The sequence below is a fragment of the Cannabis sativa genome, chromosome 6, assembly GCF_029168945.1.
Source record: "Cannabis sativa cultivar Pink pepper isolate KNU-18-1 chromosome 6, ASM2916894v1, whole genome shotgun sequence".
NCBI classification, from domain to species: Eukaryota; Viridiplantae; Streptophyta; class Magnoliopsida; order Rosales; family Cannabaceae; genus Cannabis; species Cannabis sativa.
In genome coordinates, this window is record NC_083606.1 from 20,666,926 (window position 1) to 20,691,191 (window position 24,266).

The window sequence follows — 24,266 nt, forward strand, 5'->3', positions numbered from 1 at the left end:
AATCGAATAAGTGAAGATGAACGAAATATGGTTCATTGGTACATTCGAATAATTGTCCCGAATTGGAGCCATATTTGGAGTAAGTTTTCTTTAATTCATCTTAAATATATCCTAAAAAATTTATGTTGTCGTAAATAAAATAATTCTTATCTGAGAGTTACTTACTTTGAATCAGAGAACACAGATTGTTTTTACAATCTAAAGGTGTTTTGGATATTGACGAATCGCAGAAAAAAAAATTTCCATCTTGGTTTGAAAATAAAGTAAGTTCGTAAATTTGTATATCTTTCAAATGGAATATGCATATTTATTCTCATTTTAACTATACAAATTATTATCTCAGGTTAAAAGAATGAATGAATGCTCATATTCTACAGCCCAAGATGATTTATATGCCATTGCAATTCAGCCTAATTTTTTAATTTGCAAGTATCTTGGTTGTATGGTTAATGGTGTTAGATATAACACAAAAACTCGAGATGAAAAACGAGTCACTCAAAATTATGGAATTCGAGTTGAGGCATAATATAATGGGAACCTTTGTGATTTTTATGGTGTCATCGATGAAATATGGGAAGTACATTACATCTATTTCAATAAGGTGATATTGTTCAAATGTTCTTGGTATAACACCAGTGAGAGTCCACGTAGAATCTATACGGAATATCATATGACTAGTATAAATATTAGCTCATATTGGTTTGAAGACGACCCGTTTCTTCTTGCAAATCAAGTTAATCCAGTATTCTATTTAGATGACATTAAAAAAGGAGAAAATTGGAAAGTGGTGCAAAAGGTAAACCATCGTCATATTTGGGAAATACCATCAGAGCCTGAAGTTGATGATGGAGAACGAGTTGTCCAGAATCGTGAAGCATATCAAGAAGATTCCTCAAACAACATTAATCTCACATTGGATTCTTCAAACAACATGGACGACGTTCTAATTCGAAAAGATATTGATGAAGTTGAAACTGATGAGTTATTGATTGACTCTTCAAAAATATCAAAATAATCTTGTTCAACACGAATTAAACATTGATGATATTGATGAAGAAGCACTACTTAGTGGTTCAGATTCTGAAACTGACTGTGATGAAAGTGATTAATATAAAGGGTGTGTAAATAACTTTATTTTGTTAATGGGATAATTTAATATTAGCTACTAATAATTTATCATTTCAGATTTTATTATGTCAAGTAGTACGAGAAAAGGTAGTTCAAAACGGGGACGCACTGATACTTCAGATCAACCCTTGAGTAGTACGAGAAGATTTAGCTCTAAACGGGCACACAATGATACTCAATCATCATCAGATTCACCGCAATCCTTGACACCTTCTACTGATGACCCTTCAACAGTTCCATTACATGATGAACAACGTCAATCTTCAAAAGGTACAAAAATTTATCATCACTCTTATTTTGGAAAAAAATACATTTATAAATACTTATTAATTATATATTTTTCTTACAAAAAATAGAAATACAAAAGAATGTACGTGGTCCTACTCGTGGAGATCGCTTAAGCCGTGAACTGAAGAATGACAAAATAACTAATCTAACTATTACCTATAATAAGGGCGAGCTTCGAGTTTATGGTGATAATGCTTCTGATTTTACAACTAATGTTGGCGTAAATGTACGCCATCATGCTCCATTGCAATATAGTGGTTGGAGCAAAGTTCCACCCGCAGAAAAAAAAGCTGTATATGCTCGTATACAGGTACATTTGTTAATATATTCATTTTTCAATATTTTTTTTAATTAGGTAATTTTATATTTATTTATTCAAAACTTATGCAGGATGTATTCAAATTGGACTTTGCAAAAGATCCATATCTTGAGGTAATTTGTGATGAATATTGCAAAAATGCATACAGCAATCATCGTCATAATTGTCACCGACATTATAAAAAAATGATCGAGGAAGGAAAAAATCCATTAGAGCATCGACCTACGAGTTTGGTGATAAAAGAAGCTGACTGGAAATGGATGTGCACTGCATGTTTCTCCAGCGAAGAGTGGAAGGTATCATAATGTCTATTTCATCATATAAATTTTTAATTTTCTTAAAAAATTATTAATGTCAATTACTTTTTTTTTGCAGAAAAAGTCTGTGGCTGGCTCAAAAAATAGATCAAAAGTAAAATTTATGCATAGGGGTGGAAGTAAATCATTTACTCAACACTTACATGAGACGGTAAAAATAATTTATTATTAATAATTAATTTTAAATTACTATGTATAAGTTTTAAAAAAAATTTCACTTAATTATTTCAGAAGTCTACACCGGTAATGGATGTAGATGAAGGACAATCAAAGTCTATTAAAGCCGGAGAGATTGAAACATTCAAAAAAACTCACTACACGAGAAAAAATGGATGGATCAACCAAATTGCTGAGGAAAAATATGTATGCAACACATTCACTATAAGTTAATAACATTTTCTCCACTATTTACATTTTATATAAATATATTACACAATTTTTTTTATCTTTGTAGAAAGAGATGATTGAGTTACGTGAAGATCAACTTAATCAACTCGAAGCTGGTACATTAATAATGGTAGACGATACGCTATCTATAGACAAGTTTTAGGTGATGCTAAGTATGGGTGGCTAAGAGGAATTTGGACTGTAATAGGAAAAAAATTATCAATAGAGTTATCATCTAAATCCAAGGAGCTTCAAGAACAACGCATTGAAAAATTAGAAAAAATCATCAAAGATTTTACCAGTGAAAAAGATGGTGTTTTTGAAAAATATCTTCAAGAAAAAGTGGACAAGCGGGTTGAATCATTGGAAAGAAAATTCTTGGAAGGACATAAATTTCAATCATCATCAAATAAAGAGACAAATCCACCACAACAGTGGCCAACTCCACCAACAATGGTTTTTTCTTTTTTTTTTTATTTAAAATAATATTGATTTTACTACTATTATAACTAATTCTTCTATGTTGTTTGTAGGATAAAACTTATAGATTAACTTTGGGAGACGGTGATGTAGTTGCTATTGGTGAAATTTTTCCGGGAAAACAAGTTCATGGGAAAGATTTGGAAAAAGGCAATGTACGAGTATGCATAATTGAATGTTTGAATGAAAATGCTCGTCTTCCTGTCCATGTTCGTGATGATTTAATCTTCGTAAAAGATGCAGTCCAAAGCTTTGTTGCATGGCCGGAACACTTAATCATCTTTGGTGATTCTGAGGTAAAAGAAAATAGTTTGATTTGTATTTAGCCTTTCTATTATAATTATTTATTGTTTAATAATATTTTAGGCATTAAAAACTATGGAGAAAAATGAACATTTATCTCCACACATGCCAACTCAGAAAGCTTCAACAAGTTCGATGAATGTGAAAGACTCTCCTGTTCCATTTGTTATGCCCAAAATCATCCCAAGGAGCGTCAAAGCTATATTGTTAAGTGTTCAATATCGCAAAAGTAGAGAAGAGTATCGTATTGAAATGGATCCAAATATTTTTGGGTCTGATCAAGATTTGTATATTGAACCTAAAGATATAGTTCATCTTGGCACAAATGTTGAGATTGGAGCTGAGTGTATCGCATTTTATATAAGGTAAGAGATTTTTTTATCATATTTTTTAATCGCACACTTAATAACATTATTTAATTTGGTATTGTTATAATGTTTAGGATCTTACATGAAAGGTTAAAAAATTCAAAAAGAGAGAAGTATTTTCGTTTTATTCATCCAAGTTGGGCTTCTATAGTGGGATCCTATTTGCAGCAAAATGTAGAATCAATAGCAGATCGATTAGCAAGCGCAGGGGAGATGCAACTTTCATTGATCCCTATTAATTTAGGGTAAGATTAACTTAAATTATTATTTTAGCTATATAGTAATATATTTATATATTAAAATTTTTTCTTCCATCACTAGTTATCATTGGGTGCTAATAATAATTGATCCATCACGTGAGATGTGTTTCTGGCTCAATCCAACTGGAGAACTACCAAGTGATACCATTAAGAATTTTATCGCAATGTAAGTGAATAATATTTATCATTAGTATAATAAGCATCAAATTAAAATTTATATGTAATAGTGTTGATGTTAATTTGTTTATTATTTAGGATTTTTGACTATTACAATGCTTCAAAAAAGAAAACTCCAAGACCAGCTGGTATTATATGGAAAATTATAAAAGTGAGTAGTCTTTATCTCTCAAAATATATAAAAAAAAATTGTATTTCACAAATATTTAATGATTTTACAACAAAATATTACTTTTAATTATTTATTTTAAGAGATTCTTACACATCTATATAAATGTGCAGTGTCCTCGACAACCCAAACACTTTGAATGTGGATATTATGTTATGAAATACATGCGGGATTTATGCATGGATTCAAGACCTCTCAATTGGTTAAATACTAATGTATATGAAATATACATCTTTTTCAATATATATATATATATATATAAATAATATTTAAGTTCACTAATATTTATTAATATTTTTTTTTCAGTGCAACAATAGAATGGAGAATTATTACACAAATGAAGAAATTGATGAAATTCGAATAGAGTGGGCCGATGCATTCATAGAATTGATTTAATATTTTATTATGTTTTTATTCATTTTTATTGAACAAATGAATCATACTATATTATCATTTTATTTTATTTGTTTTTATTAATATTTTAGTTTATCTTTTTTCTCTTCTATTTTTCAACACTCTTTAGAAGTTTCAATAAAGCAACGATATAAGTTTTTATTTTGTGAGAAAATTATAATTCTACTCTTTAAAATTTTTTATTTTTAAAATAATATTTAGTAATACTGTTTGTATTAGGTGCGAACCTAATTATAATTAATTTTAATTTTTTTAAAAAATACATGCAAATTGTATATATTTACCAAATTAATAATTTGGGTAATAAATGCAATAAAGGATAAAAAAAATAAAATAATTTCACTAAAATTAATAAAAAAAATTACATAAATAATTTACGTTTGGAGAAACATTAAAAATAATATTTATATTTTCGTAAAAAAATCAATTATTTACTGTATTTTCTAATATTTAGTATAACAATTTTATAAATAATAATTATATTTTTACTCTAATAAATGAATTAGTAGGTACAAAATATTATATTTTATTAAATATAAAATACAAAAGTGGTAAATAATATTTTTATACAAGAAAAAATAATTGCTGAGTATTGATTGCGAGAAGAAATATGTTTCTACTAAAAAATGCATATGGTAGCAAAAATTAGTAGCTGAAAATATTATTTTGCTACTAAACACAATTGGTAGTAAAATTGGTAGCAAAAAATACAAAGATCTTTTGCTATTAAGAAATATGGTAGTTAAATTGGTAGCTAAACACAAAAATTTTGCTACCAAAATTTATTGGTAGCTAAAAATCACAATTGCCTACTAAATAATTTGGCAGTAGAAATATTTGGTCTTATTTGTTTGGTATTGGCTACTAAGAAATTTTACTACTAAAATTTGGTAGCAATAAGCTACATTTTGCTACCAATAAAATTTGGTAGCTAAAAGCATGGTAGCTAAAAGATATTTTTCTTGTAGTGTTTGTTATGCTGAACTATGTTTAATAAATGAAATAATAATACTAGTTATATAAGAGATTTATGTAGTAGGTTACTATTAAGAAAAGTTGAATTAATCTTAGAAAAAAACATTTCTCTCTTTTTCTTGTTTCTTGGTTGAACCCTAAGGAAGAAAAGCAAGGATTTCCTTTTTCAAATTCAACATATTTTGGTTGGATTATTTAGGTGTAGGGATCAATTATTCATTAAGGTAAGTGTTTAGCGTAATCTCCTACTTGTTCTTGAAGCTTTAGATTAATAACGTTAGAATTTATTTGAGTATTAGGACTGTGATGTTAGTTTAGGGTTACGATGTGTTTTTGAGTTGATTTATAAGTTTGTTGAGCTTGTGGTGGTTATATGTAAGGATTGGTTGGATTGAATATGTTGAGTGAAGTATTTTGAGTTTAAACTATTCATTTGAGAAAGTAATTTTGAGTAATTGATGAGTGGTGATGAACTAATGATTTGGGTATGTGATTTTTGTGATTTTGAACTGTTCTGGAGGTGTTTTACATGTATTGTTGGTTCTCGTTCGAGCTGGGAAGAAAGCCCACAATTTTTCTGGTCTGCCAAAACCAGTCGACCAGTTAGTTCTTATGCACCAAAACCGGTCGACCAGTTGGTTCTGGTGCACTAGAACTGATCGACCGGTTGCCTTGTAGGGGAAAAATCTCGAGTTTTCTTCGAGTTCTGTTTTGGCTCAGGGTGGAATCTGGTACCTGTTTCATGTCATTTGGGTATTATGTAACCTATTTTGAAGTTTTTGGGGGTTAGGTTCTTATTCGGTTTTGAATTAGGGTTTTATTATGGAATTTCGATTTAAAGCATTTATTGAGTTTTGGTTGTCGTGACATAGGACTGAGATCGCCTAGCTTGTTTTCCACTCAGGTCTGCCTGCACGCTTGAGTTCTGAATTGGGGTAAGAAAAGTGGTAAGCATCGTATGTGGCTAAATGTTAACGGTTGAATGGTTATGGCCTTGATTATTATTAAGACTCTAATTAAATGTTGTTGAGCCTCGGTTATGACCTAGGGTTGGAAACGGTTATTACCGTTAAGGGTAATTACTCTTGAAATCGTGGATAGGTTTTTTACTTATCGTTTGCTTCATCGGGCAACGATAGTGACATATTCAGCTCGTGGTTAACGAGTGGGTAAAAATGGTGCTTTATAAAGTACCAGAATTGTGTTTATGATATTGTGTCAATGTGTATGCATGATAATTTGAGATTTAATTGCTAAATGTTATTGGTTATTGTTTTATTCACTTTTCTTGCTGAGTCTCTGTAACTCACGAGTGCTTTATGGTGCAGGTAAAGGGAAGGCAAAGATTGAGTAGCCATGAGTTCGAGGTCGTAGCAACAATGTACATATCAGTCGTAGTGGCACAGCCCAGTGAACAGGATGCTCTATTTTTAATGTGTTTTGGAAATGCAAAGTTTATGTTGTAAAAGCACTATTAAACCAGTTTGTAAATATTTTGAAAATAAGGAGACCTCCTAATTAATATTACTTATCTTTTATTATAAAGAAGTTTTATATATCTGTTTTTAATTATAAAAATTTAATTACTCACACTTTTGGTATAATTATATAGCACATAAAGTAAGAATTTTATAAAAGCACACACATATGGCGTCCTTGTTGGACAGGGCGTTATAACATGATATCAGAGCACCAAGGTTTTTAGATCCTGAAGACTGGTTTGATATGTACATTTGCTGCGAAGACTCGTTCGACTCATGGTTCAGTAAGCTTTAATTAATAGATAATTTGTTAATTATCTGATTGCCTAATTATTTGAATTATGTTAATATTGGAAATGTGTGAGAAGAATTATGATTTATGGATATACTTATTAGTATTGTTATTATCTGGAATGTGACTGCAAGTGTATAGATTATGTACCCAAGGTGGACTGGTAGAGGTAACCGCGAGCTAGCTAGGCTCGGGGTTCTGGTGAGGGCGAGAACCTCCACCACAACCAAATTGGGAAGAGTTATATGCCGCGATGCAAGAGACTATACGCCAGCAGGGTGAACAAATCCGAGAACTGAGAGAGCAGCGACCAGGGGCGAAATACAGGATTTTTGGCAAGTTTTTGACTTTTTCAAAGGTAACAACCCTAATTTCTATTTAAGGGGCTCGTGTTTTAGAAGTAATAGAGGCAGAAATTGGACCCAAAAGTGAAAGAAGGAGGCAGAGGAAGCAATGGTGACGTTCCGGAATGCAATCACCAACTAGTTCTTTCTTAAACTCTTGATTTCTATGTTAGTTTCTGTTTTAGTTTTGATTATGGATGTTATTATGGATTTTATGAACTAAACTCCTATTTATGGAGATGATGAATGTTGATTGAAATTACTTTTGGTTAATGATGATCGCTATTTCTCCTTTCTTAATTGTGAATTTGTCCATATTTGTGGTTAATAACATGTTTAAGATTGATCACCTTCTACATGTTCTATGATCCCAATTCAAAATCTGAAAAGTGAGAATTGGGAATGCTAAAATTGGATAAACTAGGTTTTGATGTAAAACAAAAGTATTTGCATAGCCTTTGTGACATTTATATTATTGCTTAATGTTGATTATATGTTAATCTATCTCAGAGATGATTAGATAACATGTGATTTAGGACCTAAAGGATCTGAAAAGAGTTAGGTTAATTTTTATAATCTGTCATTCACATTAAGAAAGAGAATAGTAATTAGCATTAACAATTGGGTAATTAAATCAACATGATTCTTTCCCCTAATTTCTCATCCTTGATTAAACACCTTTATTGCTTTCTTTAATTTTCTTGTTTTTCTTTATTTGAAAATCTATCAAAATTATTTATCTACCAAATAGAATCATAAGTCTACTTTAGTGGTATTCAGTTCAATTCTCTATGGTTCGACCTCACTTGCGTGAGTTTACTACTTGATTATGTGCACTTGCGTATTGTCTATAAATTTCGTAACAAGTTTTTGGCACCGTTGCCGGGGAATTATATAAAGATTAATATTACATAAAATTATACTAACTTCTACTTTGGTCTATTTCTCTTGCTAATTTCTAATCTGTTTCTTGCAATATTGTCTCTATCTATTTCAGGGATTTTAAGTGTATGCGCCGTCAAGGACAAGGAGTCATATTGCCCGTTGATCCTGAAATTGAGAAGACTTGTAGGAGAAACAGAAGGAACAAAAGGCAAGAGAGAGTTTCAGCAATTGCTGAAACACCAGAAATCATGGCTGATAACGCTAATGTTGTGAATAATGGAGGCAACAATGGTAATAATGGAGGTGCCGTTGAAGATCAAGCAAATGGCCGCAGCTTGAGAGATTATATTCTCCCAACTCTTACGGTGGCTCAGTCATGCATCAGACCACCAGCAGTGGATGCTAACAACTTCGAAATAAAGCCTGCCATACTTCAAATGGTGCAGTCTTCAGTCCAGTTTGGTGGACTCTCTTCTGAAGACCCCAATCTGCACTTGTAAAACTTCATGGAATTATGTGAGACTTTCAAAGTCAATGGAGTTAGTGATGATGTCATCCGTTTGAGACTGTTTCCATTCTCGTTGAGAGAACGAGCCAAGAGTTGGTTGAACTCCTTGCCGCCAAATTTTATAGCCACATGGAATGAGTTGGCAACAAAATTTCTGTCTAAGTTCTTTCCTCCAGCAAAGTCTACTAAGTTGCGAGGAGAAATCAACAATTTTTGTCAGCTGGATAATGAATCTCTCCATGAGTCTTGGGAGAGGTTCAAGGATATCATCAGAAAGTGCCCTCATCATGGTATTGAGAAGTGGATGTTGGTTCAAAATTTTTACAACAGGCTGGTAGGTAACACTAGAACCCTTATAGATGCAGCAGCTGGTGGAGCATTTATGAGAAACAGTGCGAATGAGGCTTATGATTTGTTGGAGGAGATGGCCCTGAAGAATCAGCAGTGGCCAACTGAAAGGAGCCAAACAAAGAAGGTGGCTGGTATGCTTGAGGTGGATGCCATTACCAAGATGACAGCCCAGGTAAAGGCCCTAACAAAACTGATGGCTGTTCAAGCAAAACAAGCTCAAGTGGTCTGTGAGTTATGTGGAGGTCCTCGTCCCTATGCAGAGTGCCAGGAAGATGTGAATAATTTGCCAATGAATGAAGCAAAAGCCATTGGAAATTACTCTCAAAACAACAACAACTATGGGTTTAATCAAGGAGGGAATCGGAGGAATAGTGGGTTCTATCAACAGAGAAATCAGAACCAGACACAGAACCAACAACAGACTCAGCAACAGAGCTCTAGTGGGAATTCTAGTCTTCAGACAGATTTATTATTGCAATTTATGACAGAGACTAGATCTTCCATTAAGGACTTACAAACTCAGATGGGGCAATTGGCAACTTAGATAGCAACTCGTCCTCAGGGAAACTTGCCTAGTACAACCGAAGTTAATCCTAAAGAAAATTGTAAGGCAATTACCCTGCGAAGTGGAAAGAAATATGATGGGCCTGATATGGTACAACCAGCGGATGAAGAAATTAAAGATCAATCAGCACCAACTCCAACATCAACAGAGAAGAAGGCTACTGATAGTCTTGCACCACAACAACAGTCTCCGCTAATCAGTATAGATCATCATGTGAAGATACCGTATCTGTAGAGACTCTGAAAGACCAATCTAGACAAGCAGTTCTCAAAATTTCTAGAGGTCTTTAAAAGATTACACATCAACATTCCTTTTGTTGAACCCTTGGAACAAATGCCTAGTTATGTGAAGTTCATGAAGGAGATATTGTCTAATAAGAGAAAAATGGAGGATTATGAAACAGTCGCATTAACTAAGGAGTGTAGCGCCATTCTGCAAAAGAAACTCCCTCCCAAACTCAGAGATCCTGGGTAGTTTCAATATTCCATGCTCTATAGGGGGTTCGGTGGAGACTAAAGCTCTTTGTGATCTGGGAGAAAGCATTAATATAATGCCCTTGTCTGTCTTCAAAAGGCTAGAATTAGGAAAAGCAAAGCCCACAACAGTGACTTTACAACTGGCGGATCGTTCTTTGACTCGTGGGATAATTGAAGATGTACTAGTGAAGGTTTGTAAGTTTATCTTCCCTGCTGATTTCCTAATTCTTGATATGGAGGAAGATTCAACTATTCCTATTATTTTGGGAAGACCATTCTTAGCCACGGGGCAAGAATTAATAGATATTCAAAAGGGGGAGTTAAAGTTGCGAGTGCAAGATGAAGAGGTCAATTTTAATGTTTTTTCCCCAACCGACATTCCTACCTGTTTTAAGATTGAGATGGTGAAGGGTTCTTTTGTTAAAGCTGATAAGAAGAGAGTAAAGCCTAAAGAGCGACTTTGAACGATTTGGCATCGTTGAAAAAGATTGATGTGTGGCAGTTCTGAAGGTAAACTTACTCTTGTGCAAAACTCTAAAATTAACAATATTGGAGGTCAATTTCTGTCATTCGGTACGAGGGCTCTATTGGATGCAAGGGGTGGACTTGATCCAATTTGAAGCAGTATTGAGTTTCTACCCCTTCTGATGAGGGTACAGGTAAGTCTCCCTTTCCTTGTTTTGCATGACACATTGGGGACAATGTGTATTCTAAGTTTGGGGGAGGGGACTTATAAAAAAAATTAATTGTTTTAGTTATTCTGTTCTTTTTAGTTATTTTGCTTTAGTTTAGTCTTTTTATTTGGTTTTCAATCGATTAAATAAACTGAAGATAATTGTGTGTTGCTATTAATTGTGATATGTCCTAAAATTTTGAAACTGTGGGCTTAATTCTGTTAACTCTTTGGATTAGTTTGGATGCTTGTAAAACCTGTGTATGAATGTAATTGGACAATCTGTGAAATATATTATAATTGTTTTACTGTGGTTTGTGGTAAGATTGATTGAATAGCTTAGAACTTGCATTTTTTATTCTTTTGAGGCGAAATCCTTGACAACATTTACTAGGAACATGATTTAGGCAGTTTGTTTGGATAGTTTGAGCCTTTCAAGCCTACCATAAAATGAATATCCTTAGTGAACCCTTTGAGCCTAAACCTGTTTTGTTTATTCACCCTTTGAACCAAAAGATGTATCCGCACTGTTATTTTTGTCTTCAATACATTTTCAATGATATCATAAGCTTTAAAATAAGTTTGGGGGAGCGAAATACATAGTGTGTGAAAGGATAGAATAAAGAAAACTTGTGAGATTGAGAAAGGTAAAAGAAGAAAAAAAAATATTTTGTAAAATCAGCATCACTTGAAAGAAAAGGGAAAAGGAAAGATAAATGTGACTGAAATGAGAAAAATATAGCAAAAATTTCAGTGATGTCGGGTGAATGAAAAAAAATAGAGAAATTTTTCTCATTCGTGGTTAATTGTGTGAACACTTCAGGAAATTTTAATTTATGGGAAGCTTGTGGGTTATAAAGGTGCTTATGATATCTTTTGCCAGAAATACTTTTCAGTACTAAATGCTTAAGCCCGAAAATTTTACCCTGCAAGACCTATTGATTTTGAAAAGAATGTTGTCAATATTAGTGGAGAGAGGTAAGCATGCAAGCATACTGGCTATCGGATTGTGGAATGATTGGAAAGAGTAAGACTATTATAACATTGTTTCAATTGTGAAGTCATTTTATGTTTGTGCATTATGTGATAAGATGAGCATCCTAATTAATTGTTAGAGTTTTTGGAATTGAAAATCTAGTTTAGTTAATGGAAGGAAATTTCACATGAGCCAGCAGTAATATAATTATCTGATTGCTTAGTTAATCGAGTTTTAGTGTTAGTCTTAGTCTTACTCAAGGGCGAGTAAGAATCTAGTTTGGAGGAATTTGTTAGGCTATTTTTAGCCTATGTTTTGGGTCACTTTTTATAGTTGTTTTCATTCTTTATTATTATATTTGGAATAGAATTACGCTTGTTTTCTTTGGTTTCAGGTTTCACACTTGGAATGTATAAATTGATAAAATTTCGGAAAACAACAATCTATAGAATAGAGAAAATTCTGCAAGAAAATAAAGCCGATACTTCAAGCCTTAATTTGACTATGTTTTAATCAGATTTTAGAAAAGATCAAAACATAGAAGTTTTAGATTTCTTTTTCTTCTTTCCAACGCATCTTGAATCAACTCATTTGGAGTTCTTATGTGAAAGTTATGCACATTTTACTAAAAGATGCTGAAGCTGTCAAATTTGCTTCAGTAGTCGCGACCCCACTTTCCATGGTCGCGACCCTTTTTCATGGTCGCGACCATGGTCGCGACTAGGAGGCCATACAACAAGTTTATTTTCGTATTTTGCCTATGGTTGCAACTAGGCTTTATGTAGTCGCGACAAGGGGCGAAATACTAGATTTTTGGCCAGTTTTTGACTTTTTCAAAGGTAGCAACCCTAATTTCTATTTAAGGGGCTCGTGTTTTACAAGGAATAAAGGCAGAAATCGGACCCAAAAGTGAAAGAAGGAGGTAGAGGAAGCAATGGTGACGTTCCGAAATGCAATCACCAACTAGTTCTTTCTTAAACTCTAGATTTCTATGTTAATTTTTGTTTTAGTTTTGATTATGGATGTTATTATGGATTTTATGAACTAACTCCTATTTAGGGAGATGATGAATGTTGATTGAAATTACTTTTGATTAATGATAATTGCTATTTTTCCTTTCTTGATTGTGAATTTGTCCATATTTGTGTTTAATTACATGTTTAAGATTGATCACCTTCTACATGTTCTATGATCCCAATTTAAAATCTGAAAAGTGAGAAGTGGGAATGCTAAAATTGGATAAACTAGGTTTTGATGTAAAACGAAAGTATTTGCATAGCCTTTGTGACATTTAGATTATTGCTTAATGTTGATTATATGTTAATCTATCTCAGAGATGATTATATAACATGTGATTTAGGACCTAAAAGATCTGAAAAGAGTTAGGTTAATTTTTATAATCTATCATTCACATTAAGAAAGATAATAGTAATTAGCATTAACAATTGGGTAATTAAATCAACAGAATTCTTTTTCCTAATTTCCCATCCTTGATTAAACACCTTTATTTCTTTCTTTAATTTTCTTGTTTTTCTTTATTTCAAAATCTATCAAAATTATTTATCTACCAAATAGAATCATAAGTCTAATTTAGTGGTATTCAGTTCAATTCCCTGTGGTTCGACCTCACTTGCGTGAGTTTACTACTTGATTATGTGCACTTGCGTATTGTTCATAGTTTTCATAATAAGAAGTACTATAATGAGTCTATTCGGGCAGCAAAGGCTGAAGAGTTTATACGATTGACTCAGGACAGGATGGCAGTAACATAATATGCCACTAAATTTGATCGACTGGGAAAATTTACTTCGAATGAAGTGGCTACTGAAGCTGCTAGAATTGGTCAACATATCGCACGGGATGTGATAGTTTCTGCTTGTTTGGACTTATGCTCAGATAGTTGAGTTGGCCCTAGCTGCTGAGGGTGCAGAAGACCAGATACGAAAGAAAAATATTGCCAGAAGAGATTCATGGAAGCAAACATCTGGTGTTGGTTCTGGAAGGGCGTACTAACTCTGGTAATCGTAAGAAAACGCCTAATGAACCAGCATCTGCAGGCCGAACAAAAGGTTCCAGGGTAACCAAGGTTTTCGTCGTGGTGGGAACGAAAACTAGCAGACTTTTCTTGAATGTTCGAGATGTAAAAGGCGCCACCAGGGCGAGTGTCAGTCCGTGGCCTGTTTTCACTGTGGGGTAGTGGGTCACATGAAGAGGAATTGCCCACAGTTGCTGCGACCAGAACAAAAGAAGGATGATACACCTGCTCCTGCTCAGGTGTTTGCCCTGACTTAGGCCGAGGCTAATGCCGCCCCTTCCACTATGACAGGTTAGCTTTCTATTGCTGGTACTTTATTGACTGTTCTGATTGATTCTAGTGCGATTCATTCTTATATTTCAAGTAGAATAATTGAGAAATTGAATATGCCAAGTGATGTACTTGCTAGAGGCTTCAGAACTTTGCTGCCTACTGGAGAGTTGGTTATCTCTAGCAGGTGGGTGAGTGTAACACCATAACTAGCATAGGCGTGTTGACGTGATTTTTAACGTAATGTGCAGCTCGTTGCTAATCAACGAGGTTAATGAAAAACGTGATTAATTAAAATTTTTCTTATTAATAATGAAATACTTATAACATAGTATACAAAATACTTTGGGATCCCATTTACAAAACACTTTACAAAAGTTTACTAGTTCTTTACAAAATATTTGTCGCCCAGCGACTAACTACAAAAGCACTGTTGTCCCGAGGATCGTACGCTCCAGGCCTAACCACCCCGACATGTACAATCTTCATCGGCTCGTCCTCACGGTTCCTCAACTTTGGCCTTGCCCTTACTAACACATAAACATAGCACTGTGAGTCGACAGACTCAGTAAGAAAAGCATAATATAATAAACATACTAAATTCCGGGTTATAATCAGGCGCCCATACACCTGACCATAACCCTAACTGAATCAGGGACGTCCAAGACAAAGTATGATTAACCGCAAATCCAGCCTATACTCGGTACTCTAGTCGTACCGATGTGGTAGCAGTTAATCCATACTATCTGATAGCCTAGCATATATCTGGTTGCATCTCGGTGCAACTCTATGTACACCTCACTGTTGCCCTGATATGCTAATCTGACGGCTATATAGAATTTGCCTAACATATATCTAATATGTTAATCTGACGGCAACTGACATGTACGCTAAACATGTATAAGCATATGCATGACATTATACTAATCTTAGCTCGATTCCGAATTCAGGTGTGCCGGTCAACCTGAGTGGAACAATCTACTCGGCGAATTACAAGCTCGTAAATCATAATAATCACAACACTGTTAAGTGACACGCTAAATCACTTCCCGGGGACTTAAACTCAAAAGTAGAAGTTTCCCTATCGATAAACCACATGGCAATACCCTAAATCACACAAAAATGGGAAAAACTAGGGTTCCCAAATTTGCCCCCAACCGGTAGACCGGTTCCTCAACCGAAATTCCGGTTCTGGGAGGAAATCCTGGAAGCCAACCGGAATTCCAGTTCAGTGCAGGAAACACTAAAAATTCCATATCACAACCAATTCAATCCCAAACCACACCAAACTTTCCAAACCTGCTTATTAGACCCCAAAGATCATTTCCAAAGCAATAAAACAAAGCTTCATGCGCAAATACAAAAATTGCCATTGATGAGTCAAGCTTGAGTTCAAAAACTCAAAGCTTGCTCATCCAACTAATTGGCAATCAAAACCTGCTTAAATCACTTCAATTAACTATAATATAACACCAGAAAACAAATCCAAGCACAAACAACAACCACAACAACTAATTCATCATTTTACCATAAAAACCAAAGTTTTGAGTTCAAAGCTTACACTTGGTTAAATCCAACTATCTAGCAACAAAATCAGTTTGAATTCACTCAAATAAACATATATAAGCCTCTGAATGCAACAACAACTAACCACAGCCATTAAAACAACAAAAACACCAAGCATGCAAAATTTTCTTTCTTGAAATTCAAGGAAAATAGAAGAGGAGGTTGCTATAAATCATACCTTGGCTTGGATTATACAATAAGCTGCTGGAAACAAAGAATTCAGGAAGCAAACACAAGAACCCTAGTTGGTTCTAAGATGGCCGAAAGAGAGAAAGAGAGAGTGAGAGGAAATGGAGTGATCTTTTCTAGTTTTTTCTAATTTTGTAAAAATGAGAGATAAAATGATGTTGATACATTACTTCAGCCAAAATAATTAAACACATCAACAAAAATTCATTTAATTGATTCATATAAAGACAAAACACCAAACGGGCGAAAAGACCAAAATGCTCTTCCCCACACCAAACTAATTTAAAAAGTACTAAGGGTATTTTGGGAAATTCTAAATTCCCGACCAATCTCGACATTCCCAATGTCTAACCATACCGCCCCGCTATACTAAAATAGTAAATTGTGATTGTAATGAGCCACACACCGCGTTCCATGTTGCCGAGCACCGAAAATGCAAAATTATGAAATTCCACTAAATGACATAAAAATGCATTCAGAATTCAACTAAATCAACATAAATAATTATTTAAATATCAATAAATAATTTTCATAATTAAACCCTAATTATCTGCTAATTTCCAAATTTAAACTAAGCGGTCTTTACAGTGAGATTCCTTCCGGTATTTGTGGAAGGAAGGGAGTTATCGGTTGATTTGATAGAACTAAATTTGGAAGACTTTGAAGTTATTTTGGGTATGGATTGGCTTGCTACATACAACACCATTATTGATTGCAAAAGAAATATGGTAACTTTTCAGCCTGAGGGCGAGGACCCCTTCGTATTTGTGGGGAAGATGCAGGGATCCCGAATTCCCTTAATTTCAACGCTTAAGGTAAGAGATTTGTTGTGTGAGGGGTGCATCAGTTTCTTAGCAATTGTTGTGGATATTACCGGGGAACCACCAGCCGGACCGGAGCATGTCATAGTGGTTAAAGAGTTTCTGGATGTTTTTCTAGAGGAGTTACCGGAGTTACCACCGAAACGAGAAATTGATTTTGAGATTGATCTAATATTAGGGGCAGAGCCTGTATCAAGAACTCCCTACAGGATGGCACCTACGGAGTTGAAAGAGTTAAAAGTTCAATTACAGGGGATGATGGATTTAAAATTTACAAGACCAAGTACCTCACCTTGGGGTGCGCCAGTTTTGTTCGTGAAAAAGAAGGATGGAACTTTACAAATGTGCATTGATTACCGGGAGTTGAATAAGTTAACAGTGAAGAACAAGTATCCTTTGCCAAGGATAGATGACTTATTTGATCAGCTTCAGGAAAAGATCGTCTTCTCCAAGATCGATCTTCGATCTGGTTATCACCAGTTGAGGATTCGGGAAGAGGATATTCCCAAGATAGCTTTCCAGACCCAGTATGGACACTATGAATTCCTGGTAATGTCTTTCGGATTAACAAATGCTCCGGCAGCATTTATGGACTTGATGAACAGAGTGTTCAAAGACTTCCTAGATGATTTTGTTATTATCTTTATTAATAATATTCTACTTTATTTAGACACATGAAAGACATCTTTGGATGGTGTTACAACGTCTTAGGGAGCATAAGTTGTATGCCAAGTTCAAGAAATGCAAATTCTGGTTGCCTCAGGTGAGTTTCTTAGGGCATGTGGTAAGTAAAGATGGTATTCTTATGGATCCGGTAAAGATTGAAGCGGTACGAGACTGACCTCGACCTAAGTTAGCAACTGAAGTTAGAAGTTTTCTGGGGTTGGCAAGGTATTATAGAAGGTTTGTTGAGGGTTTTGCAAAGATTTCTACACCCTTAACAGAGTTGACTCGAAAGAACTGCAAGTTCATTTGGAATGATAAGTGTGAAAGCAGTTTCCAGGAACTGAAGCAAAGGTTAATTACCACTCCTGTGCTAACTTTACCGGTTAGTGATGAAAAGTTTGTGATTTATTGTGATGTGTCCAAACAAGGGCTAGGTTGTGTTCTTATGAATTCAGGGAAAGTGATTGCTTATGCATCCAGGCAATTTAAAGAGTATGAACAACGGTATCCTACCCATGATATTGAACTGGCAGCAACTGTTTTTGCATTAAAACTCTGGCTTCATTATCTTTATGGTAAAAAGTGTGAGATCTACACCGATCATAAAAGCCTCAAGTACTTTTTCACTCAGAAGGATTTAAATATGAGGCAACGACGATGGTTGGAACTAGTCAAGGATTATGACAGTTAGATTCTCCACCACCCTGGAAAAGCAAATGTGGTAGCGGATGCTCTAAGTTGGAAAGGCCCAAGGCAAGTTTGTAAATTAAAGAAGATTTTTACAAAGGTTGCTGAAGATATGATCAGAGCGGGAATTGAATTTGTGGTTGGGAAACTCGCTAACATTACCTTATAGTCTGATTTGCTGGAAAGAATTAAAGTGGCCCAGTAAGGTGATTCTGAGTTACAGGGGTGCAAGGAGAAGTTAGAGGCCAGGTCAACAAAAGACTTTTCACTTTTGTCTGATGGGTTATTGCGATACAGAAATAAGGTTTGCGTACCAACAAATAAAGTTATCAGACAAGAGATTCTTGATGAATCTCATACTACACCGTACTCTTTACACTCAAGAACGACCAAAATGTATCATGATGTGAAAGCTTTATATTGGTGGCTGGGTATGAAAAGGGATATTGTTGCACATGTGTCAAGATGCTTAATCTGTCAGTAAATCAAAGTAGAACATCAAAGGCCAGCAGGTTTGCTTCAGCCTCTAAAGATTCCCGAGTGGAAATGGGAAGACATCACCATGGATTTTGTGGTGGGATTGCCTAGAACAATAGGGTATTATGACTCTATTTGGGTGATAATGGATCGATATACAAAGTTTGCACACTTTCTACCAGTGCGAACAACGTATACAGTGGATCAGTATGTTGATTTGTATATTAAGGAGATAGTTCGGCTTCGTGGTGCCCCGAAGTCGATAGTTTCAAATCTATATCCAAAGTTTACATCCAAATTCTAGGATTGCTTACAGCGAGCAATGGGTACTAAATTAAAATTCAGTACAACTTTTCATCCTTAAACAGATGGTCAATCTGAGAGGACTATCCACATACTTGAGGATATGCTGAGGGCATGTGTAATGGATTTTGAAGTCCAAAGCGTAGAGATGTTGAATTCTAGATTAGAGATTTTGTCTTCCTTTGGGTATCCCTAATGAAAGGAATTCGAAGGTTCGGGAAGAAAGGAAAGTTGAGTCCCAAGTTTATTGGTTCATTCGAGATTCTTGAGAAAGTAGGTCAGGTAGCTTATCGGTTGGCTCTACCTCCTGCTTTATCTGGGGTTCACAGCGTGTTTCATGTCTCAATGCTTCAGAAATATGTATCTGATACAACTCGTGTCTTAAGTTATGAAGACATTGAGCTTCAAACCGACCTGTCATATGAAGAACAACCAGTACAGATTTTAGACAGGAAGGAAAACGTATTGCAGAACAAGACTATTCTGCTAGTTAAAGTGTTGTGGCAGAACAACAAGGTTGAAGAAGCAACTTGGGAATCAGAGTCGCAGATGCGGGAGCAGTATCCCGAGCTTTTCAGGTAAATTTCAAGGAAAAAATTCTTATAAGGGGGGATAGTTGTAACATCCTGGAAATTTATATTGTATTTAATTGGACATATCTTATTAAATATGTAATTATTTTGGTAATGAAGTAAGATTATGATCTTACTTAGGGTAACTAGTGAGGATTTATTAAATAATTATATAAAGCGTAATTTATTAATTACGGAGATTGTATTGTGATATATGGGTATCGAGGATACCATATTTGAAATAAAAATATTTTTTTCAGGCTCAATGACTATGGAAACTTGGCAATGTGATTAGGAATGTCAGGACAATTAAGGATGGATTATTTTAGAAATATTCTGAACTAGTCTAGAATTTTAGAATACCAGTTTGGTGGATTAGTTATTAAAATACTAAAATACCCTAAAAGTTATTTTGAAGTTAGGATGGAGGAAAGGGGTAGAATGGTCAATAAGTAATAATTTGATTTCTTTTTGTTTTGCTGAACTAAGTTTAATAAATATAATAATAATAATAGTTATATAAGGGATTTATGTAGTAGGTTAATATTAAGAAAAGTTAACTTAATCTTAGAAAAAAACATCTCTCTCTTTTTCTTGTTTCTTGGTCGAACCTAAGGAAGAAAAGCAAGGATTTCCTTTTTCAAATTCAGCATATTTTGGTTGGATTATTTGGATGTAGGGATCAATTATTCATTAAGGTGAGTGTTTAGCATAATCTCGTACTTGTTCTTGAAGCTTTAGATTAATAAAGTTAAAATTTATTTGAGTATTAGGCCTGTGATGTTAGTTTAGGGTTAGGATGTGTTTTTGAGTTAATTTATAAGTTTGTTGAGCTTATGGTAGTTAGATGTAAGGATTGGTTGGATTGAATATGTTGAGTGAAGTATTTTGAGTTTAAACTTTTCATTTGAGAAAGTAATTTAGAGCAATAGATGAGTGGTGATGAACTAATGATTTGGCTATGTGATTTTTGTGATTTTGAACTATTCTGGAGGTGTTTTACAGGTATGGTTGGTTCTGGTTCGAGCTGGGAAGAAAACCCAGAATTTTTCTAGTCTGGCAGATCCATTCTACCGGTTGGTTCTGGTGCACCAGAATCGTTCGATCGGTTGCCCTATAGGGGAAAAATCTCGGGTTTTCTTCGAGTTCCGTTTTGGCTCGGGGTGGAATTTGGTACCTGTTTTATGTCATTTGGGTATTATATAACCTATTTTGGAGTTTTTAGGGGTTAGGTTCTTATTCGGTTTTGAATTAGGGTTTTATTTTGGAATTTTGATTTAAAGCATTTATTGAGTTTTGGTTGTCGTGACAAGGACCGGGATCGCCTAGCTTGTTTTCCACTCAGGTCGGCCCGCATGCTTGAGTTTTGAATTGAGGTAAGAAAAGTGGTAAGCACCGTATGTGGCTAAATTTTAATGGTTAAATGGTTATGGCCTTGATTATTATCAAGACTCTGATTAAGTGTTGTTGAGCCTCGATTATGACTTAGGGTTGGAAACGGTTATTACCGTTAAGGGTAATTACTCTTGAAACTGCGGATAGGTTTATTACTTCTTGTTTGCTTCATCAAGCAACGATAGTGACATATTCAGCTCGTGTTTAACGAGTGGTAAAAAGGGGTACTTTATAAAGTACCAGAATTGTGTTTATGATATTGTGTAAAAGTGTATGCACGTTAATTTGAGATTGAATTGCTAAATGTTACTGGTTATTGTTTTATTCACTTTTCTTCCCGAGTCTCTGTGACTCACGGGTACTTTATGGTGCAGGTAAAGGGAAGGCAAAGGTTGAGCAGCCATGAGTTCGAGGTCGTAACAGCAATGTACATATCAGCCGCACTGGCACAGCCCAGTGAACAGGATGCTCTATTTTTAATGTATTTTGGAAATGCAAAGTTTATGTTGTAAAAGCACTATTAAACCAGTTTGTAAATATTTTGAAAACAGGGGGACCCTGTAGTTAATATTACTTATCCTTTATTATAAAGAAGTTTTATATATCTGTTTTTAATTATAAAAATTTAATCACCCACAGTTTGGGTATAATTATATAGCATATATAGTAAGAATTTTATAAAAGCACACACACGTGGCGTCCCTGTTGGACAAGGCGTTACATTATTGGTGCGGTATGTTGTATCAAAAGCAATAGCTTCCCTGAATAACAAGTAGTCTCCTCTACACATACCATCAGCCCGAAAAAGGAATGCCAATCGATTTTTGTCATCAATCTCTTACTCGGCGTAGAATTCAGGTTCCACTGATGATAAGCCGTCCACGAAACCAAATGTCCCTTCTACATCACTTGATATGTTCTCTTGCTTTCTTAAACTAGCCACTTTGTTCTACACACCTCTTAGTTGGAAAGGAAGATTGTCATGCCCTCCAGATTGTAGGGCAATATGTGCAACAACGAAAGAAGTTTTGATACCACATCTATTCATGCTAATTACTTGTGGAGCTACTCCTTCAAGAACCTCGCGGTTTGCCTGAATGAATTGCATTTGTGATGGTATTATTAAATCATGATTATGAAATGGTACAAATTCTTGACACCTCCAAAGATTTGTTTTTTGTAACCGAATGATTCGTAACGCAGCTTGACACCCACAGTGTGTTACTTCTTTTGCTCGCTACTTCCTGACTGGCATGTTCAAAAATTCCTCCTTTCGGAAACCTTCTTTGTTACAAACCCATTGTCGAATGTATACTTCACCATTACTTTTCCTCAAATTTGTATCGTTAATTCTAGGACTGAATCCTTTCCATCATGCATAAGTATAATAGAATGCCTCCCAGATTTTTAGACTTACCATCTCTTTCCCTTCAATATCATGAGTATCTACTTTTGCAACTGATTTGGATAGCTGAAGTGTGTCCAAAATTTCTTTCTACTGAGAGTTGGAGGCAATATCAGCGTCCGTCATACTTTTCCTAATAATTCAATAAAATGAATATTAGTCATTCAAGTGTACGATGAAAACACATTAACTTACATATTAAAGTTAATGAAGTTGATGAGTTTCCTTAAATATTTGACACATAATTTTGTTAGAGATATTATTACAATGGAAGAAAATCAAGATGTATTACAACTCTATTGCAATATAATACAAAGACCAACAAAGAGATTAAATAAATGTTATGACACATAATATATAATATATTTACACTATATATATTATATATATAAGAAATGTAGAAGAAATGAAAAGATTACACAATACATATATATAATATGAAAAAATATGTATACTCACTCACAACCTTGAGTGTAGATTAGTGGGGATCACCATGACTTCAACAAGGTATTACATCTTTGTCCAAAAGATTATTTCCCCCTATCTCTAAGCACTAAGGGAACTCTCTAGGAAATAGCTTTGGGAATTATCAAGCCTTAGGGTTTTCTAGCAAAGTGTTTTCTTGATAGAAAACATGATCTCTCTCAAATGAGCACCAAAGACCTCCTTTTATAATGTTTAGGTGATCACACATAGAATTCAAAGTACACACCTCATTTCTCTCCCATAAATGAGTATTAATCCATTTTGTAACAACTATATCATCATAATTTTGAATTCTATCATCAATTTTGTGTAACATCTCTTTTATTACACAAAAATATGATCAACCAAAAGAAGTTACAAAAGCAATTAACTTTGTAACTCATCTCCATGTTATAAAGTGTAGGTTACAATTTTAGGTTAAATAAATTATATGCTACACAATTTATTTACCAAAAACTTAATACGTATTATTCACATAGTAATATATATTACTACATTTTAATCTACACATATTATATTATAAAATAATATAACAATCCCCCACTAGATTAAAATGTGTGACACACTTGTAATATTTATTTAATCAATCAAAATATTATATCAAAATATAACATTCCCCTACTTTGATTGAATAAACACACACTTTCAAAGAAGTCTTGCTCAGGTGCATTAGGTAAAATGTCTTTCGACTTGAATTTTACCTTAGTATAGTTACCACAAAGTTTGATGAAATTCTTGGTTGCCAAAGCATTGAACCACTATTCCTTTAGTACAAACCGGTGATAACACACACACCCTCGCTAATGCTCACTTGAGACCGCATGTCTCGCTCTTGCACCGTTAATGGCCATGTGCAAAATTCCAATTCATGGACTCTCTAGAGAATACTCCAATTCTCATAAGAGGCGGCACCACATCTAGTCCATATAGGTAGAGTTTTAGTGTCTCACCACCCTTTACACACTTCTTAAGCTTAAGTGAGTTTTCTTAAGCTTAAGCTCCATTAAAAATTAATAGCCACATGTACTCATCCATAGATGGGACAATTGAGTACCACATTCGCTCTATTGACTTGTTATTACCTATTGAACTTAAGACTAGATTTTTACTAGTGTTAAGATAGGTTACCATCAACGAGCAAAACACTATGAGAGTTTAAGTCCCATCTCTCGAAAATTCATGCTTTAATCTTGTATGGAGATTAAGCGACTTGTTATAACCTCTCACTATTGATTCCATTGAATCATGCATGCCAAAA

At 34.4% G+C, this 24,266-nt stretch overlaps 1 protein-coding gene, 1 long non-coding RNA gene and 1 other non-coding gene across 3 annotated transcripts; 2 read left to right on the forward strand and 1 right to left on the reverse strand.

The window, feature by feature from the left end:
* Positions 1 to 2,653: 2,653 nt before the first annotated feature.
* LOC133039204 (uncharacterized) lies at positions 2,654 to 4,020 on the forward strand. The gene is made up of 4 exons (XM_061118039.1): positions 2,654 to 3,215; positions 3,286 to 3,587; positions 3,665 to 3,835; positions 3,912 to 4,020. Exons 2-4 carry the CDS (start codon positions 3,298 to 3,300, stop codon positions 4,018 to 4,020), a joined length of 570 nt encoding a protein of 189 aa, XP_060974022.1. The 5' UTR covers positions 2,654 to 3,215; positions 3,286 to 3,297.
* Positions 4,021 to 4,030: 10 nt separating this feature from the next.
* Positions 4,031 to 4,889, forward strand: LOC133039079 (uncharacterized). The gene is made up of 3 exons (XR_009688607.1): positions 4,031 to 4,178; positions 4,310 to 4,411; positions 4,503 to 4,889. It is a non-coding gene; the product is annotated as an uncharacterized LOC133039079 (long non-coding RNA).
* Positions 4,890 to 9,282: 4,393 nt separating this feature from the next.
* On the reverse strand, positions 9,283 to 9,389 carry LOC115696045 (small nucleolar RNA R71). Its single transcript, XR_004007646.1, has one exon. It is a non-coding gene; the product is annotated as a small nucleolar RNA R71 (small nucleolar RNA).
* Between the last annotated feature and the right edge of the window lie 14,877 nt (positions 9,390 to 24,266).

Excerpts from the sequence above, each read along its gene's own strand:
- LOC133039204 (XM_061118039.1), top strand. The coding sequence starts at position 3,298 with ATGGAGAAAAATGAACATTTATCTCCACACATGCCAACTCAGAAAGCT. Across the intron at positions 3,588-3,664 it reads TGTATCGCATTTTATATAAG|GATCTTACATGAAAGGTTAA; the intron begins GTAAGAGATTTT and ends TATAATGTTTAG. Across the intron at positions 3,836-3,911 it reads TTGATCCCTATTAATTTAGG|TTATCATTGGGTGCTAATAA; the intron begins GTAAGATTAACT and ends TTCCATCACTAG.